The sequence below is a fragment of the Macrobrachium rosenbergii genome, chromosome 11 (genome assembly GCF_040412425.1).
Source record: "Macrobrachium rosenbergii isolate ZJJX-2024 chromosome 11, ASM4041242v1, whole genome shotgun sequence".
NCBI lineage: Eukaryota > Metazoa > Arthropoda > Malacostraca > Decapoda > Palaemonidae > Macrobrachium > Macrobrachium rosenbergii.
Window position 1 is genome coordinate 24,709,142 of NC_089751.1, and position 25,242 is coordinate 24,734,383.

At 35.0% G+C, this 25,242-nt stretch overlaps 1 protein-coding gene across 2 annotated transcripts in view; it reads right to left on the reverse strand.

The window, feature by feature from the left end:
- Positions 1-367: 367 nt before the first annotated feature.
- LOC136843252 (uncharacterized) overlaps positions 368-25,242 on the reverse strand; it is a 242,945-nt gene continuing 218,070 nt past the window's right edge. Inside the window, exons 9-12 of one of the 2 annotated variants that reach the window (XM_067111372.1) lie at positions 14,531-14,698; positions 13,951-14,243; positions 2,749-2,911; positions 368-2,622 (exon numbers count right to left, since the gene is read on the reverse strand). In XM_067111372.1, coding sequence (XP_066967473.1) covers positions 2,438-2,622; positions 2,749-2,911; positions 13,951-14,243; positions 14,531-14,698 — 809 coding nt within the window. In that variant the 3' untranslated portion in view covers positions 368-2,437. The remainder of the gene's footprint in view (positions 2,623-2,748; positions 2,912-13,950; positions 14,244-14,530; positions 14,699-25,242) is intronic. The other variant, XM_067111373.1, reaches the window with a different exon arrangement.

Below are 25,242 nucleotides of genomic sequence, written 5' to 3' on the forward strand. Positions count from 1 at the left end.
GGAAAAAATATCGGCTTTGTAATAACATTTAAAATTGTGTGTTGCTGAGGTGGTCCTCAATCAGCATTACTGTGGGAAGTTGTAGGTTAGTACCTGTACTATGCTTTAATGTACTGTGGCTAAAATACCTTCAGCAAATTAAAGAACGAGAAGTATCACCTACTGAAGAAAATCAAGAGCTCTAATCTTGTCCTATTGGTCACATACTTTCCCTTAGGGTTTTCTACATTCATTACCTTTCTTGCTGGTATATTACAGTGCACCACATATATGAAAATATTCTGCTTATGATATAATTAAGAACCAATCCCACACATAGGTAATTTGAATGAGCAAGTTATCCAGGGGCAATGAAAACAAACCAACATGGTGTGCTTCACCTTTACTATCAAGAGTACCGATACTGTATTATGTCTGCTTAACAGAGGTTCGGACAAGTCTACCACAGCAGCAAGGTCCAAATTTCTAGTGTGTCATGAAATTTGTTGGCCTACTGCACCCTTGGTAAGGTATGGGGCATCTTAATATAAGACAAAATATTGGCCTGAGTATGGGAGACATTCCATAAGCAGGACTGACGCCACCTGACACACTTCTGTTTACATCCTTCATGCTTATCACTAATCTAAGCATACATAACTGATCCATCAAAACCATTGCTAATCATACTTATGTCCATGCTATGAAGAACTGGAATTATGCAGCTTACATTGGTGACACGAATGAGGAGACATTACTTTACTCATAACTTATACTTGCGGTCGGTGGAACAGAGTCACAAGGGAGGAGACATAAATGAACCCTACCATTATTTTACAATGAAAGATAACCTACTAAACAAAAGGTGCATATTTAAAATGAGTAAAAATAAATATGTAATCACTGATGCATCCATGAAATCTTACAAATGTGGCTAAATATACAGAAAACACAGAGCCTAGTAGCCTCAAAAAGAGTAAGTGATCATATTATTCCTACCACTCAGGATTAATATGGGAGGAAAAACAGGCTATTTTTCTTAAAGAGGTTTGAGACAAGGAAGAGGGTTGTGGTGGGGATTGTATTGTATACAGCCAGTTGGACAGGTTCCTAAAGACTTCTAAAATGGGTCTGCATTTAGTAGTATACAATTTTATTAAATGGCCAAATACAGTATATTGATTAGGCTACAAGGCTATTCATATTTCACATAACATCAACCCTGCTTAAATTTCATTTCCAGTTGGGACACTATTTTTTTCACTATACAACTGAAAAAATATCCATTTAGGATGCCATTTATTTTGGAAATTTAAAATGTCACTAGCATTAGAGTTTCCGTACATAGTACAGTACTAAAAAGACGCGCTTTTCTGTGCTAAGAATCCCACTCAAGCCTCCATGACAGAATATAATTATTCTCGAAGCAATATTACGAAAGTAAGATAATGTAAAAAAAAAAATATTATGACTGAGTTGCAGTGTATTCCAACCTTGGGGAAACTACCACAGTTCTCAAACATAGTCACTTCAAAAAAACTTTGCTTCAGGGCTGACAAAAACCAACTTTTTTATCTACTGTACTTTTATACAACTATTAAATCAAGATATAGAAAATAGCTCTCCCATTGTGCACGATGAGACCTGACGGTGGGTCATGCGGGCATGTGGTTCTTGATACTAACAAATCCGAAGTTCTGCAGCAGTGCTAGTGGAAGAGGAATTTGTATAATCACTTTTCACAAGCAGGATGATTCATATTGTTACTGAGCTCCTTTTTTTACATTTGTGGTTTGAGCAGTTAAATCAGCACTGGAGCATTTAATAAACTCCAAGGTTTCCTCCCAATAAAATGGACTTAGAGGATTATTAACTATAGTTTCATAATGGACATGGCAGAACCACAGGACACACCCGCATTGATCATACTAAGACACTTCCATAGAGATTTCTTTTACCTCCAGAAATAACTCCCTTAGACAGTATCAGAGCTCAGCCAAGCTAATAATCCATTCCATATATTAAAGAGTCAAAAGCACTTCTGGTCAGTAGTGGGGTTTGTCACCCCCAAGGCGGAACCCTGGCATATGTGTATAGTATGTGTGTGTGCTTCCCTCAACCATCTCTTCACTTGGCCAAACATATCAATAATATGGTGACACTCACTGCACTACATAAAGGATATGGAGTGAGCTGCACTGAACATCTGCTTCATTCTAACGAGACATCTTTGGTATCTGCCCTGACACTATATCACCATCAATTGCATACATGTCTAGATGGATGGTCAAGTGAGAAGCTGGTTTACCTCCTCCCTGGTAATATATATTCATAATTGTATATATATTTATATATATATATATATTTTATTACCCTGCTCAGATTAACTACCCAAACAGATAAAATAACTTTCTACCAGGGAGAAGTCAAAGGGTATGGTTTTCCGCTTGACATATATTCATGAGTTGAGCCACGGGTGTTTAAGACATTCACTCGCAGTTGCTCGTTCTGATGTGTCAAATGCCAGCATAGGAATTAAGAAGTCACTGAAAGCACGAGCCTCCTCTTCAGGCCACTCATATTTCTCAGTCAGCACCTCAAACATGCCCCATGGACGGAGCTTGGTGATATGCTTCAAGTCACCTGTCAAAATATAAGTAATTAACATAATTTTCCATACCATACATACTTATTAGACACTAATTTCAATTGCCTGACGGTATAAAAATCATGTAAACTCAAAAATTTAAGTAGCTGCAAATATCATACCTTTCTTATCAAAAAACTCCTTTGAGTATTTGCCAGACTGAGCTATATGGCGTGGAATTTTCCCTAACAGTTCAATGATGTGGGCAAGATGATCTTCATCACGTGTGTAGTCAGCTCCACTATGTGGCTCAAACAAATAGTCCCCTGTTGCCAGTTCAAATGCCTGAGAATAAAGTAAGAATTTTCATTTAACTGAAATTCACACAGCTTGGTATATTTTTGCAGTTCAGAGTAGTTTTTAATATGAAAAAATACACTAAACTTTACAAACTAACCTGTCTAAAGTATTTTCATGTTATAACAATCAAAGACACTTTGCAAGTTCTACAAACTGCTAATTTCTAAATTTTGACAAATTGCCATTTTGTAAATATAACTGTCATTAAAACAAATATACTTTATGCTTAAAAATATTTATGTTACTTTTTATTTTCTTAACAGACACAAGATTCTGCAAATTGTGTAAAAAAATCTTAAAGGTTACATCTACTCAATCTGCATACCTTTTGTGTAAAAAATAATTGCACTAAACTATTACGATCCTGAACCTGGTTTCTCTTAAAATGTCAATCTAGAATTAAATATTTGTGCATAGTGTATTTAAAATCTCAACAAACCTCATCTTATAAATCTGTGGTCAAGTTCCATAAAATGTGGTTAAGAAATTGAAAGAAATGCCAACCTTGCATATACAGGGATTTCCTTAAATGATGATAAAGAGATGCTCAATAACATTAAGGAAAGCACAAGTGTAATCACTGCTAAGTACAGCATAACAGAGCATATGATCAATTTATATTTATCATCAAGAAACAATGAAAGAGATGGTGAACAACATCCCTAACAAGTCATCTAAAGCTTAACAACAAAAACTTCTTGGTATGGACAACAGTTACAAATACACTAAGTATTAGGGATACATTAAATCCACTACCACCAATACAGAAAATTACTGATGTTGCTGATCCTCAAATGTGGCAGACACATTTGCCACTCATTTTGTTACAGTTTCAGAGAGACCTAATGTAAGTTAGCAAGCAACTTATCAAAAGAATGAGGAGCAAGTGGTTATACATTTCATGCCACACAGAGAAGAATCATATAATCTACTCTTCAATAAGTGTGTTTGAACCAACCCTTGTAAATGCTAAAGACAAGCCCTGACTCTGATGACATTACACATGCCATTATCAGACATACTTCAGAATACACAAAATTTTTCATACTTCATATCATCAACAGAATTTTTAGTGGGCACAACTTTCCATTGATCTGAGAATTGAAAAGGATTTCATCTGTAGTAACTAGCTATTAACTCTTGTATTACTGCCTAATCTTGCTAAGGAAATACATAGAATGGCTAATGTTCAATTAATGTGACAGCTAAGGCTTAAAAACAATTATGTTTCCTTTTCACAACAGCTTCAAAAATTTATTCCATTTTTGGCCAGTAACTTTAGAAAGGACTTCATTTGGGGTAACTAGCTACCAACCTACTATATCTGTACAGCATAATGAAATGGGTAAAATGGCTGTGTTCAGTGAATGAGTGGGGAACCTAAAGTTCAACACTGACCTTTTGGCACTCAATATGGCTTCAGAAATATGCATTCCACCACGTGTCACTGCATGGCTCGGATACTCTTAATCTGTAAAGTTTTCTGCTAAGCATCCCTTGCCTTTTTTTCATCATGGAAAAAGTATATCAAGCTAAAAGGAGTCAGAAATCCACAAGGTTTATGCAACCAAACAAATGCTACTTACTAAAGTAAAAGGGAAAGTAGGTGCAAAATTGTCAATAATCCATTAACATTGAGCTCCACCACCTCAAAGTGTGCATACTAGGAACTGCCATCTTTGCATTGGAAATTTGTGCCATTGCAAAGATAACTACAATGTTTCATTTGTTTGTTGACTTTTCCCTATCTTTACAGCATCAAGAAAGATAATAGCAGAGCAACAGCTTCCACTCACTATTACAAATGGTTACATGGCCTGAAAAATTTTGTTTTACGTTTATTACAATACAGACAATTTGTTCTTAACAGGTCCCCATATCCATTTTCAGACATTTTTGACTGAGAACCACTTGTGTGTCAGAAACCAGATACCATGGGTAATACCTGGTCTTCTCATTTTTTTTATTCAAGAGCAAAGTATCTGAATGCTTTGGACTTATTTACAATGTTATTTCATAATTCATGGGGTGCTGACTGCAGACAACTAATTAATTATTTTAGAAAGGTTAATTTAGATAAGAACTTACCCAGTCATTCAGTGTTTTTAGGAATTTAAATTTCTCTTTTGTATACTAATTTATACATGATATCTAGGTAAATACAGTCAACTGTGATTCATGATGTCATTATTTCAGGCAGGACACCAGAACACATGTAAAAATAATGCTGAAAACAGAGCAGCAGTTTTACCTAATGAACAGGTTTTAAATTAGGCACATCAATTGGTATTGCACAAGCGTGGTGAAAATCCCGGGAAATAAGTGCAGATGACCCTCAAACTAATTGTAATCAATCTATGTCCTTATTTTCTGCAATTTGATTTTTTGTGAATTTCATTATTTATGATATTTTGGAAAACATTGTAAATTCCCACTATATCTATAACCTGTGTAATGCTGCTTTGTGTAGCAAGAAACAGACAAAAAATACGTCTGGAGAACAGAGTAACGATTTTAGATTAACAATTTTTCAAACTAGGTACACATACTGGTACTGTACTGCAGAATCGCAGTACCAATCCTGCTAAGTTGGTAAAGTTATCCCAAAAAAGATTAGATTCAATTTAGAATTTTGCAATCACAGTCAGAAACATGGTAACAGAAGTCACAAAGTTGAGTAATGGCATCACGGAAAACCGTAACTATTTACACCTTCGACGATGTAACTTATATTTTAATAAATATAACCCTATAGCACAAAAAATATATACAGAACAGTGATTTTGGGTGATGGTCAAGTTATAAAATTAGTTGCACAGACTGTTCCTGAAGAAATACGGTTACTATCCCAGTAAGACCAACCTTAAAGTCTTTCAAATTTTACTCCACTGCTGCTTCAATCATCCAGTCAGTCAAGTCACATATAGGTCATATGTACTATACTGAAATGAGGTATGATAAACCCATAGTTTATTTAGCTGCTAAATTTACAGGCAGAACCAGCCTGGTTTCAGGAAAGCCCTTTCCCACCCCCATCCCCTTTGGTGCTGGTGATGTCTTACCCCTATAAGTTCCTCATTGGATGGGTTGATATCATACTCAGCTAGCACCCTCCTAGGACCGCGTTTGATTCTCCAGCCGGCCAATGAAGAATTAGACGAATTTATTTCTGGTGATAGAACTTCATTTCTCGGTATAATGTGGTTCGGATTCCACAATAAGCTGTAGGTCCTGTTACTAGGTGACCAATTGGTTCTTAGCCAAGTAAAATATGTCTAATCCTTCGAGCCAGCCCTAGGAGAGCTGTTAATCAGCTCAGTGGTCTGGCTAAACTAAGGCATACTTAACTTACCCCTATAGTATTCTTTTCCAGATAGTAAGTAATATGTACGTACAGTATACCAAGTTTGGTTGAAATTGCTCAATGCATTTCAGTTATGCTGGAACATAACACACACACACATACATCCATTTATATTATATATATATATATATATATATATATATATATATATATATATATATATATATATATATATATATATATATATATATATATATATATATATATATATATATATATATATATATATATATAATCAGTAGAACCCCGGTCCTCGACTGTACTAGAACTCAAAATAATAAGATTTCAACACGAAATGTTGAGTAAATTTTTAAGTCGGAGTTCAAACAACAAACCGAATCCGACCCGATGAATCATTTGATGTTTGTAGAAAAAGAGTTTCAAGCGGCTGCCGCTGGTTGGCGTTGTTGGTGGCGTTCTTCCCATGCTTATTTAAAAGCATTTAAAGCCCACATGCTGCTGCTGCTGCTGTTGAAAAACAAGCCATATTATCACATGAAATTAATAATACAGTATTTATAAACCGAATTACTGTATGTCTGTTATCATAAAATTGAGAAAACTTTCCGTAATTATGTCGAACTTCGGCAGCTTGTGGCAGATATAAACAAACCAGGCGCCGCCCTGGTGATGTGTCGCGGTACTAATTACATAAACATTCAGAATGTTTATGTAATTAGTACCATGATACACCACCAGGCGGCGCTCTGGTTTGTTTATATGTGCCACAAGCTACCGAAGTTCCGACAATTTCGAAATTTTTCTTAATTTTATGATAACAGACATACAGTAATTCGGTTTATAAATACTGTATTATTAATTTCATGATATGGCTTGTTTTTCAATGTTATCATTATTAACAACAGTTTTCATGTGTACCTGTTACAGTACATTCCGGTAGTGCCTATAAGGCTACTTTAGCCTAGCCTATGGTAATACTGGCCGCATTGGTCATAGGCCAACTTTTTTGATACAGTATGCATTTAAAAATGTAAAAAATGCTTCTGATACGGTAAGTTATTCAACTCTGAACCTATTTAATTGTAATTTGTGTAAAGTTTTGTATAAAAAGGCAAGGTTGGGGTAATGACTGGCGGTCAGGAATGGATTAATCCATTTTCAGTTATTTCTTATGGGAGAAATTAACTCAGAATTCGACAAAATCTTCTGAATCTAGCATCGACACTTCTTCTGGAATGAATTAGCGTATATAGAACCAAGGTTCTACTGTATATATAAATATAATATATATATATATATATATATATATATATATATATATATATATATATATATATATATATATATATATATATATATATATATATATATATATATATATATATATATATATATATATATATATATATATATATATATATATATATATATATATATATATATATATATATATATATATATATATATATATATATATATATATACACACACACAAGAAGGCACTAAAGCAGACAGCTTGGTACATGGTTTTCCTTTATTCATCACAGCCTACGTTTCGAGATCCTTGTCACGTCCTCAAGGATAAAAATACAAAGTAAAATATACAAATACAGCAGGAAATGTTAGTATGTATATACAAATAAATTATTATTAAGTAAAACATCAATATAAAGGTAAACCTAAAATAAATGTTAAAAAAGAGAAAGAACTAGAATATTTCAACTAACAGACCTTATTCCTCATAGTTCAGTTACTGTATGAAAAACAACAGTGGACATAAGGTAGGGTGTGATTTAGGCTAAATACAGGGGTGTGGAATAATTGTTCAAAGAGGGAACAAGCTTCTTGATCGCTAACGATTCAAGAATAGGGAGGTGGTGCTCAAGTTGGCTGCTTAGTATAATCTTAAAATCATTATAGTTTATTTTACTTTTGCATAGTTTTATATGATTTCTAATATTTGATGTTTCAGGATTGAACACAACTTGCACCCAGTGCGAAAGCTAATGCCAATATGTGCGTCACATCTGACTTTATGGAGTTGGCACATTTCCCACACATGTCTGACAATGGCACTGACAGCAAGTAAATAAACAACACCGGACTGCACTGAAGGGGGCAGTTTTTCTTTGTGACAAAACATATCACCAATAGTTCTTCGGTTCTTAAATATATATATCACCTACAGATGTAAGAACCAGTCCTGGAAGGAACCAAATTAGGAGTAAGATGCTTGATTCAACAGTGTGAACACTAAGAAGTATTAAAATAAAAGAAAATGGTAGTCTCTGAACTAACTGTAAATGCAGAAAGAAAACTTGAAACATCTGTACACACACAGGCAAGTGATATATTAGATGTATAATTTTCATGGTAGACTAGATTTAGAAAATCCACAGGTGAATGGTTAGAGCAATGGGTAGCAATGAGATTGATTTCATCACCCGCTGTTTTAGTAGAACACTTGGGTTTAGACGAATTTGGGGCCCGAACATCCAGGTTTGAATACATATAACACTGGAAATTTATGGTTCTGCATTAAGATTAACAGGTCCACTTCCAGATGTGAAAATGGGTTGGAAAGAGGGTTTGTCTGACATCCACTCCAATATAGCAGCAGTCTGCCTCGTAAAAAAAGTCTGCTGTCACACTGAGCCACCACATAGGGTGTAGTGCAGACAAATGTTGCTTCCTTGCTTAAGCCATCTGTAGGATAGACAACATAACTGCATTGAGTGAGTTGACTGGGAGCTAAGCCTCCTGATATACAAGGATGTCATTGCTATAATGTTATCTAAAAGCTAAGATGTAGGTCCTCTTCATAGGTTTCAATTCTTCAAGATACAGGAATATAGCCAACATTTCTACGAAGCTGATGTGACACAACCATCTCCCAGTTACCTGATGATCACAGAATCATTACAGAGTTTTCACCAAGACAGGAAAAATCACAAAGGGGAAGATTTCCCACAGTACAAGTATGTGTTACAGTACTATAAAAGACTCTTCCTAACCTGTAAAGTGCTACTGAGCTCCACCTCTTCCTGCAGAATTCCAGGAACATTCTTTCTCAGCACTCCTTAAGTAGATCATGGCAGAAGAAGGAGGAATGTGAGACAATGGAGAGTAATATGTTTGAGTTCTCAATGTTTGAGCTGCCATTCCATAAACCCCCTTCAGGGAATGCATGAAGTGTCTTTCCAACAGCAGCCAGAACAGCCCAGATGGCTATGGAACTCCCTCATAGTCAGTTCCAGGATAGCAGTAGAAGTCTGACCGAAGAGGAGGTGGGGCCTTGCATGGAAATTAGACATCACTGTCACACCTGAGATTCTGTCCCTTGGGGCACCACACAGCTGAGCAGCCACATTTAGTTGGAGCACTTCCCTTTTAATGGAAATGACAAGTCTGCCCATTCATCTGGCGGTGCTGAATTTAATGGCTTTATTTCTGCCACTTACTCTTCTCTATATCTGCAAAATTCTGAAATTCTGCCTTCACATGATTCCCCATTTCAAAGATGAAGGGCAGAAAGCTAGGGCCACCCAGAAGGGTTACTGATTTTTCAAGATGGTCTAAGTGCCATAATTTCCATTAAAACAGAAAAAGGGTGGCTTTCATTGCTTTGGCTGCCATGCCAGCTAGGAGGATGACCATCTTTGGTCTTTCTGTATTCCAAATGAATGAGGAAAGGCAGTTCTGTCCTGATTCTGCCTCAATCACTGTCTTTCATTCATTAATATTGTATTTCCCATTCAGCAAAAGGATTCACAGTGAGGCTTCATACCACGTGATCTTCCCAGATTGAAGGTGATCTTCCCAGCCACGGCAGGTAGACTGAGTTGGTCAAATCACTGTCCGAGTGGGAGGGGTGTCTCCATGGGAGTCAAGGTCTGATTCTAATGAGGATCTTGAAGACCAACTTAACTTCTTAAGTCTTGAAATTTTTTGTTAAACTGGTCCAAGGACCTTTGATGGTGCTCTCTTTTCTGAGAGATGAAAATGTCATAGTGACAGTATTAAATTTGGCCTCTAAAAGCCTCCTGAATTCCTGACAAGAGTCTTCAATAGCATCTTGAATACGGTAGTGATGATTAGCATTAACAACTGCCTTGACAATTTGTAAGATCTCTGATCTCCATCCTAAACTCCAACCAGGCATTCACAGGAATCTCCTTTATATGACTCCATCTGAATTGCTTGGGCCAGGGCAGCCACACTGCTGACATCCAGCAAACATGGAGCTTTAGGTGAAGGACTACAAACAATAGGAAGACTTGGAATATCAAGGGGAGGCAGAGTCATGTTGGGGTCCTCCTCAATGCTGGATTGATGCGAGGGAGAGCCTGCTTCCTGGGAGCTCCCACTCATGAGAAACAGGGGGTGAGGGGGAGACCTGTTGGGTCAACACGTGTGGGGCCCCTGGGCCTCATGGGCCAAGATAGGACAGCTCAGTGGCTTGGCCCACTTCTTGCTTATTATTTGGGGAATCTGTCCCAATTAATGACTCTTCATCTCCATCAAAGAGGTCACATTAGGAGAACTTAAGATTTCAATGTCTTAGTATGTTAGCCAGAGTGTGGAATCTGACTGGGGTGAGAAGGTACTCTCTACTGAAGTTTTACTGGGAAGATAAGTGTTTTCTTCTGCCACACTCCTATTAAACACTTAAACCTAATGGGATAGTTTAAATTCAGGCTCACTGCCAAGAGTATGCTGTATATTTCACACGTCCAGTGACTACCTAAATTCATCTTGATGCTTGCACGGGCTATGCCTATAGCAGGTTGTGTGTGCTTTCCCAACCAACAAATGGCAGATTATATACTTTTACAGTGCAGAAAGCAGTCTTGTGAGGGGAAAAAAAAAAAAAAAAAAAAAAAAAAAGAGAGAGAGAAATGGTAGTATGAGAGCCACAGACATCTGCCAGATTAGCAGAACTAATGCCAAGAAGAAACGAGACTAACTTGGTTACAAGTACATGACTGTGACCATGACAATCAGTTAAGAAACAAATTTAATGGGTGATATTCTTTTGATAATAAGAGAGAGAGAGAGAGAGAGAGAGAGAGAGAGAGAGAGAGAGAGAGAGAGAGAGAGAGAGAGAGAGAGAGAGAGAGAGAGAGAGAGAGAGAGAGAGAGAGAGAGAGAGAGAGAGAGAGAGAGAGAGAGAGAGAGAGAGAGAGAGAGAGAGAGAGAGAGAGAGAGAGAGAGAGAGAGAGAGAGAGAGAGAGAGAGAGGGTATTAAACAGACATTACTACGATAGCTTACAGGCTTAGAGGCACAAACAAAAGACTAAGTATCACAGTTCTTGTTCACTTTTCGTAATTTTATATGTTAAATCAGCATGCATTTGGAAGCAATAGGTAATGTGTGTCCTTACGAGTCCAAGACACTGTAAAATGATTAGGTAGCATTTAGATCTTGTTTACTTTCCCTTCAGTTGTACCATTATCTCTCTATCTCCCACTGTGTCTCTCAAGGTTTAAGAGTTCATGTAATCAACTAATTAATTGTGAAATGTAAACTTTCTTAAAGTAATGACTATTACAGTCTCTCTCAAATACTCACAGGTTGATTTTAATACCTTAGAGAACTTGGCATGTGCAACTTTGTTTCTATAGGCTGCTTGTATTCAAAGAATTCACTTGAATATACATTACATGATAAAAGTTAATAACCCTTAAGGGAATGTAATGAATTTAATTGTGTTAATCAGTAAACATAGTGCATTACATATTTACCAAAGGTTTCAAACAATGGTTTTTGGTAACCTAAGCTCTAGGAGCTTACAATTTTTGGGTGGTATAAAGATTACAAAAAATTTTTTTTTGCCATACAAAATGTATAGCAATATGTATTGCTGTATTACATCTCAAAAAACCCTGCACATACACATATATTTTGAATGAAATGTTTATTAGATTTTAATATGGAGGTACCAACATGCAGTAAACAATAATAGCTACTTATTTCCTATAAAAAGCATGTGTATGCATACATTTACGTATGCATGAATATATGTACATTTATGTATTGTGCTGTTTACTTTTCTTTCTTTTTCTTTCTCTGGGTTATTCTTTATAAAACAAAACGATAATTCAGGTATGGCCCACATAACCAGTTTTGGCATATCTCACGAGAGAGAGAGAGAGAGAGAGAGAGAGAGAGAGTATCGTCTAACCACTCAGGCTCCTCATTCACTATGAAATGCTACTGTGCTTTTTGTTTTGTCTCCCACCACTTCTCCCACGTGCACCAAGCATACAACCATGCTTGCGCAATGGCACAGATAAACCATGGGTTTTGCTTAAGTACACTGACTGTTCACCCACATATTCACTATCAGCACTAGCTTCACTATCATCATCACCACCACCTTCACTCCCCCATTCCCTCTCTTCAACTCCTGATGGAATCACATCCCTCATTTACACACCTGAATTTCCCCCCCGGCATTCTCTCCAATTCATCATTTTATTGCTCCGCTTCTAGCTCTTCCCAGTCATCTCACTAGTTTCACTTTACTTCATCTTCAAATAAAGCCTTAATTAGTTTTTCTATTTTGACTGGGGTCAGATTGCATTTCTGACACTCAGTAAGTTATGTACTGTAAGTTCGCTTGCTGAGATAGAGGTGCCAACATTCACCCCACCATAAGCAGCATCACCTTCCCTGAGACTACAATCACTTTCAGAGCTCTTGACCTTTGCAACTGTAATTTTTAACATGTTCATTTAATATCTGCAATCATTAAAGAATATAGTAATAAGAGAAAAAATGAAAAAATCTGATAAAAAATAACAAATACAAACATTTTCAGGCAAGAGCTGAACATGAATGCTTATGCTTTCACAAGTGTGATAAGACAGAAAGATAAACACTTCATGGGCTGCCACACACGCTGTAAGCTAAGTCATCAGCCTTTGCACATCACCTTTCATCATCTCTACACTAAGAAACAAATGATGCGCACATAGCTTGAAAAAATATTTCATTTTAATCTATTACTTTTTTGGGGGTGATGACATCTATACCGTCATTGGTAAACCAAGGAGCCAAATTTGGATGTCATCTACATCTGTCATTGGTAAGCCAGAGTTAAAAAGAAAAACAAAGAATAAAATATCCTTTCTCTCTCCCTTTGACAAGCTGGTGCATATTTTTTAAATCAGACAGTCCCAAAGAATTCTGATTGTATTATTAATGAGTTAGTTTTAGTTCCTGAATATCATAAAACCAAAATTTTATGTACCATACATTTGTATAGCAGGGTACAAGATAAGGCAGTGATTTGCTTGATACAAATACTGAAACAGTTGGTCAATTCCTGATTTATCAAAAAATAAACAAAATTGTTGTTTTTACCACTGCTTAGTTTACTTCAGTCTTTTAATGAATACTGTATATTCAATGGTGTGTCCCACTAATCTTGAGATAAGGCAATGGTTGTCTGATACAAATACAGAAGCAATTTACCAGTTTATGCCATTTTAATCTCTTAATAAATACGTTTAACAGCTCTTCCCACATACTCTCAGCTGCAAATTCATTTGGTCTTCTACATCACCTGTATGTGTTTATGACTTTCAAGTTCTTTTGACTGAATCTATTTGCATGAAGTAAGGCTACTTTATGACTGATGGTTTTGCTGAAAGAAGTGTTTTATTTGAATAACTTTGTATATTCTCTACTAACCATACATGCAGTACTCCAAATGTCAGCTGGTGCACCATAACCAGCTCCCAAAAGTACTTCCAGACACCTATATTGTCGAGTTTGTATATCTTCAGTGAAATGATGATCTACCCAACATGCATTTCCTAAATCAGCGATCTTGACCTTCATGTCACAAACTTCTGTGACAGGATCTGGATTCCGATCAATTGCCTTATGATCTGGGCACGATGCAACCCTACGCATGCCCCCAGCACTGCTGCTGTTGCTTGCACCACTCATGTTGCTAATGTTGGCACCACCATCATCACCCTCTGGATAAGAAAAAAAAATTTTTGTTAATGAAATAATAATGTTCTACCAATTACAGAACCAAATAAAATGTATCCTGCAAAATATACCTTACCTTAAAAATGCTGACAAATTTAACTTTTAACACTGGAGGCAACTTGACAGCAATGATGAAGAGTATTAATTTTTCCAGTAAAATGTCCAATAGGCACAGAAATATCACAACAGAGAGCAACAATCCAGATACATTTTAACAAAGAATGGATCTACATTACACAACTGAATGAATAAAACAAATACTTATCAATACCTTCATCTTCAGGGGGTAGCCGCATGTCAGGTGTAATTTCTGACTCAGAGCGTCCAAGGGTGGGGCGGGGGCTGTCGTGACCATTCATTAGTGGATCTAAAGAGAGACCTACGGCCCCACCTGGCCGAACATCACCTTCACACATCTCGGCTAAACTCTTGCGGTGTTCTGCAGACCAATCAAAATATGGCTTAGCCATGCACCTAATACTACAGGGCTTTATCATTAGTTGATATAATGCTTAGGAGTTCTATGAGAAAGTGGAGCTTCTTTTTTTAAGCTATCAGCACTACAACTACTGTGACTGCAATGCATTACATGAAAGTCATTTGAAAACATGAAAAGTGACTTTTTCAAATACTTTTGTTATCTTTCACCAACCTAATCATTATGGTGTTGCTTGGAAACTTACAGAGAATTTAACCAGCCCAAAAGAAAATTTCTAAACAAACTTTTCTACGCTGTTAAAACTTAAAAGAAAAAATAAAATCCAGAAATTATTTCCTTACTTTATACCCTATTTACTTTACACAAATAAACTGCAGCTGGAAGATAATACAAATGAGTACATTCTAGGAGTCCCAAATTCTACATTCATAAGAATTACTATATTGGGCTTCCACTTACATATAATAAACTTTTAAAGTTATAAAACAACTGTTCAGAATAAATGTAAAGTTGGTGGCTGCTTCAAAGATTTTTTATTCATTCAGAAAAATTTTCTTCTCACACTGTAATCCTTGATCTTAAAAGTTACAAGTCTGGCTGCTATGATGACAAAAAAATTAAATCTTGACATAAATTCTGAAAATTCCATTTTAAATAAGTAAAAACAGAAATGCTGCAACATTTTAAAACGTTTTTTCATGATGGGAACTTCTTGCAAGACCTATGATAGAAATACTGATAAGTTCCATAAAGAGCATAGAATGTATTTTTTCTACATTGTATTAAATTTTGCTAACTACAACCACTACTGAACAACGAGAAAGTAAATTATCCTTATCAAATGGAAATCTAAACAGTACAGGGTAGAGGGACAATAAAGTACTATTAGAACTGAAACATTTATTGATATCCCTTGTAAAAATCATACAAGAAGACCTTATGAAATGCCAATAAACGTACTAACAGACTAACTTATTCTATTATTTGTTTCGATTCCCAAGCACCACACACTATGATTAAAGACTAAAAACTTACTCCAAAAAGAAAGGCTGTTCACCACTTCATAAAACCCTTCCAAAGTTAGTAGGATGCATTCTGTGATTATATGGTAAAATACTTTAAAACTCAAAAAAGTGGGGTGGGATCAATGAGTTCTTAGCAACACAGCAATGTAATTCACACCATCTCTCTTTCTTGAGAGTTATAGTAAACTGATGGGTTTTTAAAAGAGTTAAGGTGTTATGAAAAGTACCCTAGCAATAAATATTCATAACACTACTACACTTCTGATAAGACACTGTCTTAAATGTAGTTAAATACCTTGACAGATGCAAATATGATACATAAAATGATTTCTTGGCACATTAAGGAGCTTTTCTTAATTCTCCTATAACTAATCCACAGGATATTTCTGTGAATTAATACTTTAAAACACAGAATAAAATACAGTGGAACCTTGCAACACAAGCATCTCTAGACTTGAACAACTCAGAACATGAAATTGTCATTCGAATATTTGTTGCCTCAAACCCTGAACCAAAATTTGAAACATGAACAGCATGCTGAAACTTATTTGGCTCAAGATGTGATCGTGAGTTGCTGAGACAATGAGAAACAAGAACAGTGTGCTATAAATTGCTTGGCTCTACAAGCAACTGAGAGTTGCTGAGACAAAGATGACTGGCCTAAGTACAGTATGTTATATATGCCTATGACTTCAGCCTCAGTCTTGCTGCAGATCTCGTCCAACAGATGTGTGAAAGCCGTGTTTTCTGTTAAAAGTACACAGTACTGTATTATAATTACCATGACCCCTAAAGAAACTGATAGTATTAAAGCTAGCAGGAAGCTCATACATGAGCTGTGATAGTATAAGGCTAACAGGAAGCTTCTACTTGTTACAACCAAAGTGAAAAATAAAATAAGATAAGAAAATGGAGCACATGTTGGCTCTTACTGAAGAATCTGGGACAGCAAAATTGACCATAAGCACATTTTTTTAAATAACAAAAATGCTATAGAAAGTGCTGGTGATGCAAAAGGTGTCAAAACATTACCAAAACAGAGGTCAATTACTGAAGTGGAAAAGTTACTGTTATTGTGAATTCACCAGAAATAATTAGTATTTCTGAGGTAATCATATGCCAAAACGTGAGGATGATGCATGGAGATTTCTTGAAAAACAGGTAGCAACCGTGAATTTAAAGCATCAAGGGTGGCATTCATAGTGCCGTAAGGCATGGGAAGCTGGGAGTGCCGATAAAGATGCCGCAGAAGCTTACATGAAGTTTAAAAAATATGTAAGGACCAATGGTTTCATTCCCAATCAAGTGTTTAATAGTGATGAGGCTGGACTTTTTTCTTCTTTAAAACGCCAAAGAGAACATACATAACACAGGACACGAAAATGCCAGGTCACATGCTCAAGGAACTCAGGCTGACTCTTGTTTTGTGGCAATGCTAGTGGGGATCTGAAACTAAATCCTCTACTAGTGTATCATGCAGAATATCTCCATATCTTCAAGAAACATATATTATGAAACACAAGCTAAATGTGATTTGGAGGACTATAAAAAGAGCTTGGGTTACCAGCAATTCTTCACTGAGTGGATCCTTATGAAACACACGCTAAATGTGATTTGGAGGCCTAATAAAAAAAAGCTTGGGTTACCAGGCAATTCTTCACTGGGTTGATCCATGAAGTGTTTGCTCCAATGGTGAAAAAATATCTTCTGGAAAAGAAGCAGCCACTCAGGGCTCTGCTTGTATCTGATAATGCTCTAGCTCAACCTCCAGGCTGTGTTGGAGGAAGAATACAAGTTCTCTATTGCGAAGTTCTTGCCCCTGAATACCATATCCTTAATCTAACTCACAGACCAGCAAGTGATATCGAATTTCAAGAAACACTATAACGAAGGCACTCTGTCATTGATGTTTTAATGTGACAACTGATACACAACTGATGCAAATGGAATTTTAGCAAGATTACTTCAACATCCTCACCTGTCCTGGTGTCATTGATCAAGCAAGGAATGAATTCTCCTATAGGACCATGCAATTTGCTTGGTGGAAATTGTGGCCAAAAAGCATTACTGAGTTGGACTTTGAAGGCTTTGAGGAAGATGATGAGTCTGCAGTGGAGGGTACTGTTTCCCTGGGCAACTCCATGGGTTTAGAGGTCAGTGGTGAAGATGTCAAGGAGCTGGTAGTAAGCTGTAAGGAGGAGCTGACTACTGTGGAACTGCAAGACCTACAAAGGGAGCAGCAAATGGAGCCTGAATATCTGCCTGAGGAAGAGGATGAGGAAAAGGATAATATCGCCAGCACAGAGACTAAGGCAATATTACATACTGGGGAAAAGCACAAAATTTTGTGAACAAATTCCATCCAGATAAAGAAATCAGTATTAGTGAGATAAATACATTTCATGATCATACAATGGCCCATTTCAGGAAAGTGTTAAAGCATAGGCAAAAAACAGACATCACTTAGCATACAACAAAACTCAAGAAAAAGTAAACTGGGAAAAAAATATGAGACTTGTATGCCTGGCAGCTCTATGCTACCTAATATGATACAGCCAAGGCCACCAAAAATTTAAAGGCCTGGTCAACTGGATATCATGTAGCTGTGATGCAGGAAAATGTGCTCCCATACCCTTTTGGATTCAAGCAAAGGTAATAGCATTATTCAACAGGTCAGCATAGCTCACACTGCTGTTTGTTTTCAACTGTATATTTACTCCAATTGTGAATTTCACAGAAAATAGCAGTTTTCTGTGTTCTTTTGAAAAGCTGTGTCATCTTGTCCTCCTCAATTACAAAGGCAATTGTAAAATTGACCCGCAAGTGCAATTGTTTTCCTTTCTGAAGGATGAACAACTCATGTTTTGTATCATAAAAGATAAAGATCCGTTGAGTAGCCCCAGCAACATGAGAACAACAGGTCCAATTTTTCTGATATAATTCAGTATATTTAATCAGAAAGATATGTATATAAAAAAAATTAGACGCCCTCCTTCTCCTCTGATAATGGAAATCACTGTATGAATCGTAATATCTGTAATTTATCATGCATCATTAAGTAGTCTGAAAAAGTGTCATGAAATAACTGAATATGCATCATTGAAAAGCATTGTTTCCATAAAAAAAATTGTATTTTAATTTTACATACATTCAAACAATATTTGACTCAATCATTATAGAATAACAATTGAAAAAAATTTTTTTCCTATCCATTCAGTTATTTAAAAATACAGCAAACACACACACACACACACACACACACACACACACACACACACACACACACACACACACATATATATATATATATATAAATATATATATATATATATATATATATATATATATATATATATATATATATATATATATATATATATATATATATATATAATATATATATATATATATATATAAAATATATATATATATATATATAAAATCAGTATACACACACACAATAATTACTTGATTATCCAGAGCTCGACATTATCTGACACACCTGGACCATGGAACAAGGCGCAGATATATCATACATCAATCTTAAAAATTTTTTAAAAACCGCTCTCCAATGGTTGGTAACGATGCGCAGCCTCAGGAAAATGGTAATGCTGCTTACACTCATAAAAAGACTGAAGAAGGGTTTTTGGGGGTGCAAGAGGCCTGGAGAAGGTTCCAAGGTGGGGAGATTGGGTTGGATGGCTGGGTGCAATTATGTGTAGGTTACGTTTGTATGCTTGCACTCATTCGATGTCTGGTGTCACCAAGACTTCAGTATTAAATACATGACATGTTGCCAACATCTACAAATTTGCACTTTAAATATTTTTATGGTAATTAATGATGAAAAACCAACAGTAATAAAACATTCTCTGTTTATGATAGGTGTGTTTACCATACGCAGAGTCAACTAAACTTGTAATGTAATATTGTATACTAAATCAAGCAAAACAAAAATAAAAATGACAACACATGATACTGTGATAAGAAACAAAGACAAGAATGTACACACTTTGCAGAGACAGTGGCATCAATATTGATGAAATGCCACATACAGATGTACAACAAACACACACACACACACACACACAAGGGCATACAAGTAAAACTTTAGGGCAAAAATGAGTAAAACAAATGAAATATGTCACATTTACTTGTGTAACATCTAATCTCTCATATTATACAACCTTAAAATTTTGTTTCCTAAACATGATTTAATTGTATACATATTTAGTGTATCTTGCGAGTAGTCTTTTCAATAGCCCAGATAACATTAGGCTAACCTCTTTTCCTCAGTAATCCCATCTTCTCGTTATATAAAAGTACAAATTAAAATAATCTTTACTTACTAAACAAATTTCATTTTTAGTAGATCATACTGTACTAGGATATGCTTGTGTAGGGAATTTAATTTTTGGCAGATTGCACTAAGATTAGCTTTCTAACAAGATTATCAAACTTATGGCTTATGTAACAATTCACAACTATCTCTTTTAATTAACATCCACTTACCAAGGAACTAACATAACATCGAGCGTGTTGTTAACCCTCTGGTGATCTGATGACGCGAAACCGCATCAATAAATTATTTGCCGTAAGTGCTCTGATGATGCGATTTCCGTGTCGTCTGTGAGTTATTTTTGGGGGAAATTCACCAAGAAAAAAAAAAAAAAAAAAAAGTCATCCGAAGAAAACCAGGACTGTGCCATTGCGTGGGCAGATCTTGGACCTACAAGAAAACGTAAACAGAAAACCAATAGGTATTGCGCATGCGCCGCAGTCCTCCTCCAACTGAAGTATTTCACCTCCTGTTTTGACTGAGTTCAGCACATCTTTTTAGCGCTCTCACGTTTTTTGCTTTGTTGTCATTTATCTGAGTTTGTGAAGTGCTTTCGCTTTTGCTATTGTTATAAGAGTGTTTGCAAGTGATTGTTGAGTATTTTGAATAATAATTAAAGTGTTTTTCGATAAGTTAAATAGTGAAGAATTTACTTTTTTTTAACATATATTTCTGTCTTTCAACATTTCCGTCTTTCAGCTTCAACTGCTCAATTTTTTCTGGGAATACTTATTGCTTTTACGTGGCCTATTTACAGAAAATTTATTCAGCTTTCCATTGCAATTTTCACTTTTTCTTAGCAATATTCATTACCGAGTAATTACGAAAAATGTAAGCATAAATATGAGCACTCAAGAACTCAGTTGAGCTACGTAGTTCAGCCTAGGGTTTACGTGCATGAATAATTTTTTGCACACCTGTTTGTGCATCTCTAAATAACAACTGTGCATGTATTATATCATTCGAATGGCCATTTTTTGTACTTTATCGTGCTGAATGGCAAAATGTAAAAATATCAACGTTTCTATATATAAATCTTTAGTGAACAATTGACTTTACGTGAAAAAAACAAAACTTATGTCTTTGAGCTTCAATTGCTCAATTATTTACTGGGAACACCTATTAATTTTAACTAATATATTATATATATATATATATATATATATATATATATATATATATATATATATATATATATATATATATATTATTCAACAACTTTCCATCGCAGTTTTTCACTTTTTTTCTAGCATTATTTATTACTGAGTAATTACAAAAAATGTCAGTGTATATACATACACATTGAATGCCATAGTTTGGCTAGAATTTATGCATGCGTAGATAATTTTTTGTACGCCTGTTTGTGCATCTGTAAATAACTTCAATGTACATGTATTATAAATCATTCGAGCGGCCATTCTTTGTACTTTATCGTGCTGAATAGCAAAATGTAAAAATATCAACATTTCTAAATAATAATCGTTAGCATATATTTTCATAGAAAAAAAAAAAAGATTGTCCATAATCTAACGATAATTGCTCAATTTTGTTCTAACAATACATATATCTTTCTTTCGTGTGTTTTATAGAAAATTTATTCAGCTTTCTAATGACACCTTTATTTTTTTCTATCTTTATTCCTTACTTAGGTATAATACGAAACGTTAACATTAGTAGGTTGGAATATCATAAAATTGCACTCTGTAAAAAATTAGCATTTTTTAATCGGTAACAGCTAATTAGCAAACAAATTTTTAGCAAAATGATTGCTTTCACATGAAAGTTCAAACATTTCCACACAATTTACATATAAAATAAACTCCCCAAACCTAATTATTATATTTTTCATGATTTAAAAAAAATATCTACGATTTTCCTTCAAAAATTCACGTTCATCACGTCTTTTTCATTATTTCTAAGCCTTGCAAAGATTTTCTGATTGCTTTAGGAAAAATTCAATCATCTGCCAACATCATAAAACAAACCAGAAGTTTATATCAGTTATAGTTTGGACGTATCGATTTTTACAAAGAAACTTTTCTGCGCGAGCCCAACTTTTCCCTCCATGCCATAAGTCGCATACCGGGTAGCACTACAGGAACCCCCGTAAGCGCAAGAGAGTTAACAAAATAATTGGAAAACAGCAGTTTTGCAATTTTTAGGGATTTTATTTTAACATAAGCAAGTTACTTTACCTCTGTATAACCATTTTACTTTTATATACAAAAGTAAATAATTCCAGTAAAAATTTATTTCTTTTAACAACTAAAAAAATAATTCTCCAAATTCTTTAGATAGTAAGCCTTACTCAGCTGATTCTCACAACAAACACATTAGCCTAGTCCACATAAATGCATATGGCAGATGATTATTTTATATATATATATATATATATATATATATATATATATATATATATATATATATATATATATATATATATATATATATATATATATATATATATATTATATACAGGTTGACCATCACTAATCCGGCATCATTGGGACCTAGAGGGTGCCGGAATAGGCAGTTTGCCGGATTAGCCATTTGTTAGGCTAGAATACACGAAACCCAGTAGCTAAGCACCTCATCCTAGAATTAAAATATCCCATAAATCAGTACAAGTTGGTTAATAAAGAAAAGACAATTATCAAATACAGGTAGTGCTCGAAAGTTACGATAATTTGATTTATGATATTTCGAGTTTACGATGGGGTTAGCAATTAATACCGATACTAAAAAATATTTAGGAAATATTTTTAGATTTCGCACAGGCGCGGCAGCGAGAGAGACCAACTTCTTTTCCTCCATCTCTTTATTCCATCTGCTAGTTAAAAAGGTAAAAGAGAATGACAAAAGTATTGTTAGTAACGTTATACTCTTGCGTAAATGCGTACAGTCATAAACAACTGAACGGGAAACTGTTGTTTTGCTAATAATCGTACCGGATAACAAGTGTTTTGCTTGTATTTCAACCATTGTACGGTTAAACAATTACAGTAGTTATGTTACAAATGACGTTAAGTACTGTACAATAGGACTGATATATTTTTTACACTATACCCTTATTCGCTTTGGAGAAAAGATTGGCAAGGAAATATGCTGCTACAGTAACTTTAAGCTGCAAGCTGTAGCTGAAGCTGAGAAAACAATGTTCAAGCTGCTAATGACTATAAATTATCGTGCATCGGCAACATGGATGAAACTCGACCGTAAATAAAATTGGAGAGAATGTATTTTAATCAAAACTACGTGGCATGAAAGAATACTAATTACTGCTGCTTTGACGCCGATAAAAGATAAATACGTAAAGCTCGTATTATGATGAAATCAAGAGAAAAAAGCAAACGGAATCTTGATTTTTTTTTTTACACAAAAAAAAAACGGCCCCAAAATGGCCAGCCGCAATTCCCGCGAACGTCATATATTAAAAAAAAAAATAGCTAAATTAATTTCACAACGAGACATAAATAAGTTATATTTCGACTTAAAAACACTTCGTATAACGAAAAATATCCCTGTCCCAAGAAAAGCGCTCTGAACCGAGTTAAATGCGGCGAAATAAACACCGAGTTATCAATTCCCAAACCAAAATGTTGATTGCAATTTATAATACAAAAGCAATATGAGAATATACGCAATTGGATACAATGTAGTAAAGCATAACTTTTCACAAGATCCATGAAAAAGATGCACATTCGTTATGTTGATGTTTGAAATACTGTTAATATGTGAATAGAGTTCAGTATAATGTAGGCTAGACTACCGTATATGTAGCCTATACGATATACCATAGCGTAGGCCAAAAGACAATAATAAATGTAAAAAATGGAACAGCAAAAGCGTGCCTGCGTTTACAAACACCTCCAGTTTGTCGATGCAGCACACAGCGCCACCAAATCGAAGCGGCCGATGAGCGAATTAGCGGAGCGACCCAGGAAATTTGAAAATTAGTGGGGAAACATTAGAAATTACTCTAGCCGAAATTTGTGCCGGATTACTGATTGTTCCGGACTACTGATTGCCGGATTAGTGATGGTCAACCTGTATATGTATGTATGTATGTATGTGTGTGTGTGTGTATATATATATATATATATATATATATATATATATATATATATATATATATATATATATATATATATATATATATATATATATATATATATATATCTTAATGATGAATAATATTGCCAAGACCAGGAAGACCTATTTTTTCCTCAATTGGTACTTTTAGTTATAACCTAAGTTTTTAGTTCCAGTTTTAAACCCTCTAACTTTAAGTGAATTTAATATCTCAAATTCTTCCAAATTTGTTACAGAATTATGCTCTTTCAATTTTAACCAAGATGTTGTAATGGCTAGTTTTGATGTAACCTCTCTTTTCACCAATATTTCACTAAAAGAAATAACCGACACTATTCTTAATAATACATGTGAAAACCACTTATCAATGTTTGGACTTGATAAAATAGACTTGCAAAAATTATTACATTTAGCAACTGCTGATGGCATTTTTACTTTTGATGGTAAATTATATAATCAAATACATGGAGCAGCTATGGGAAATTCCCTTGGACCTGTATATGCGAAATGCTTTATGGGTTATTGTGAAAGGATTTGAATCTCTGAATGCCCTAGTGCTTTCAAACCCTTGTATTTTTGTAGGTATGTAGATGATTCTTTCCTTGCGTTTAAGGAATTATCACATACTGATTTGTTTTTTGAATCTTCTAATTCTTGTTAAGTTAAGTATACCTTAGTTTTACCAGACCACTGAGCTGATAAACAGCTCTCCTTGTCACCCTAACATTTCTTTTACTTGTGAGACAGAACAGGATAATAAGGTGACATTTTTAGATGTACAGGTATACAAAAATAGTGGGAAATTTGAGACCTCTGTTTATAGGAAAAGTACATTTACTGGCTTGGGATTGAATTACCTCAGTTTTTCACCAAAGTTGTTTAAGATGAATTTAATACGCACTTTGATAAATAGAGCTTACAATGTTTGTTGCAATTTTAATTTTTTTCATCAAGATATGGTCTTCCTCCTGAATTATTTTTCTGAAAACTCATATCCCATTTTAGTATTTTACAAAGTTCTGAAAAATTTTTTAAATGAAAAGTTTTGTCCCACATCGGTGTACAGTACTGCTAGTAAAGATGTAAAG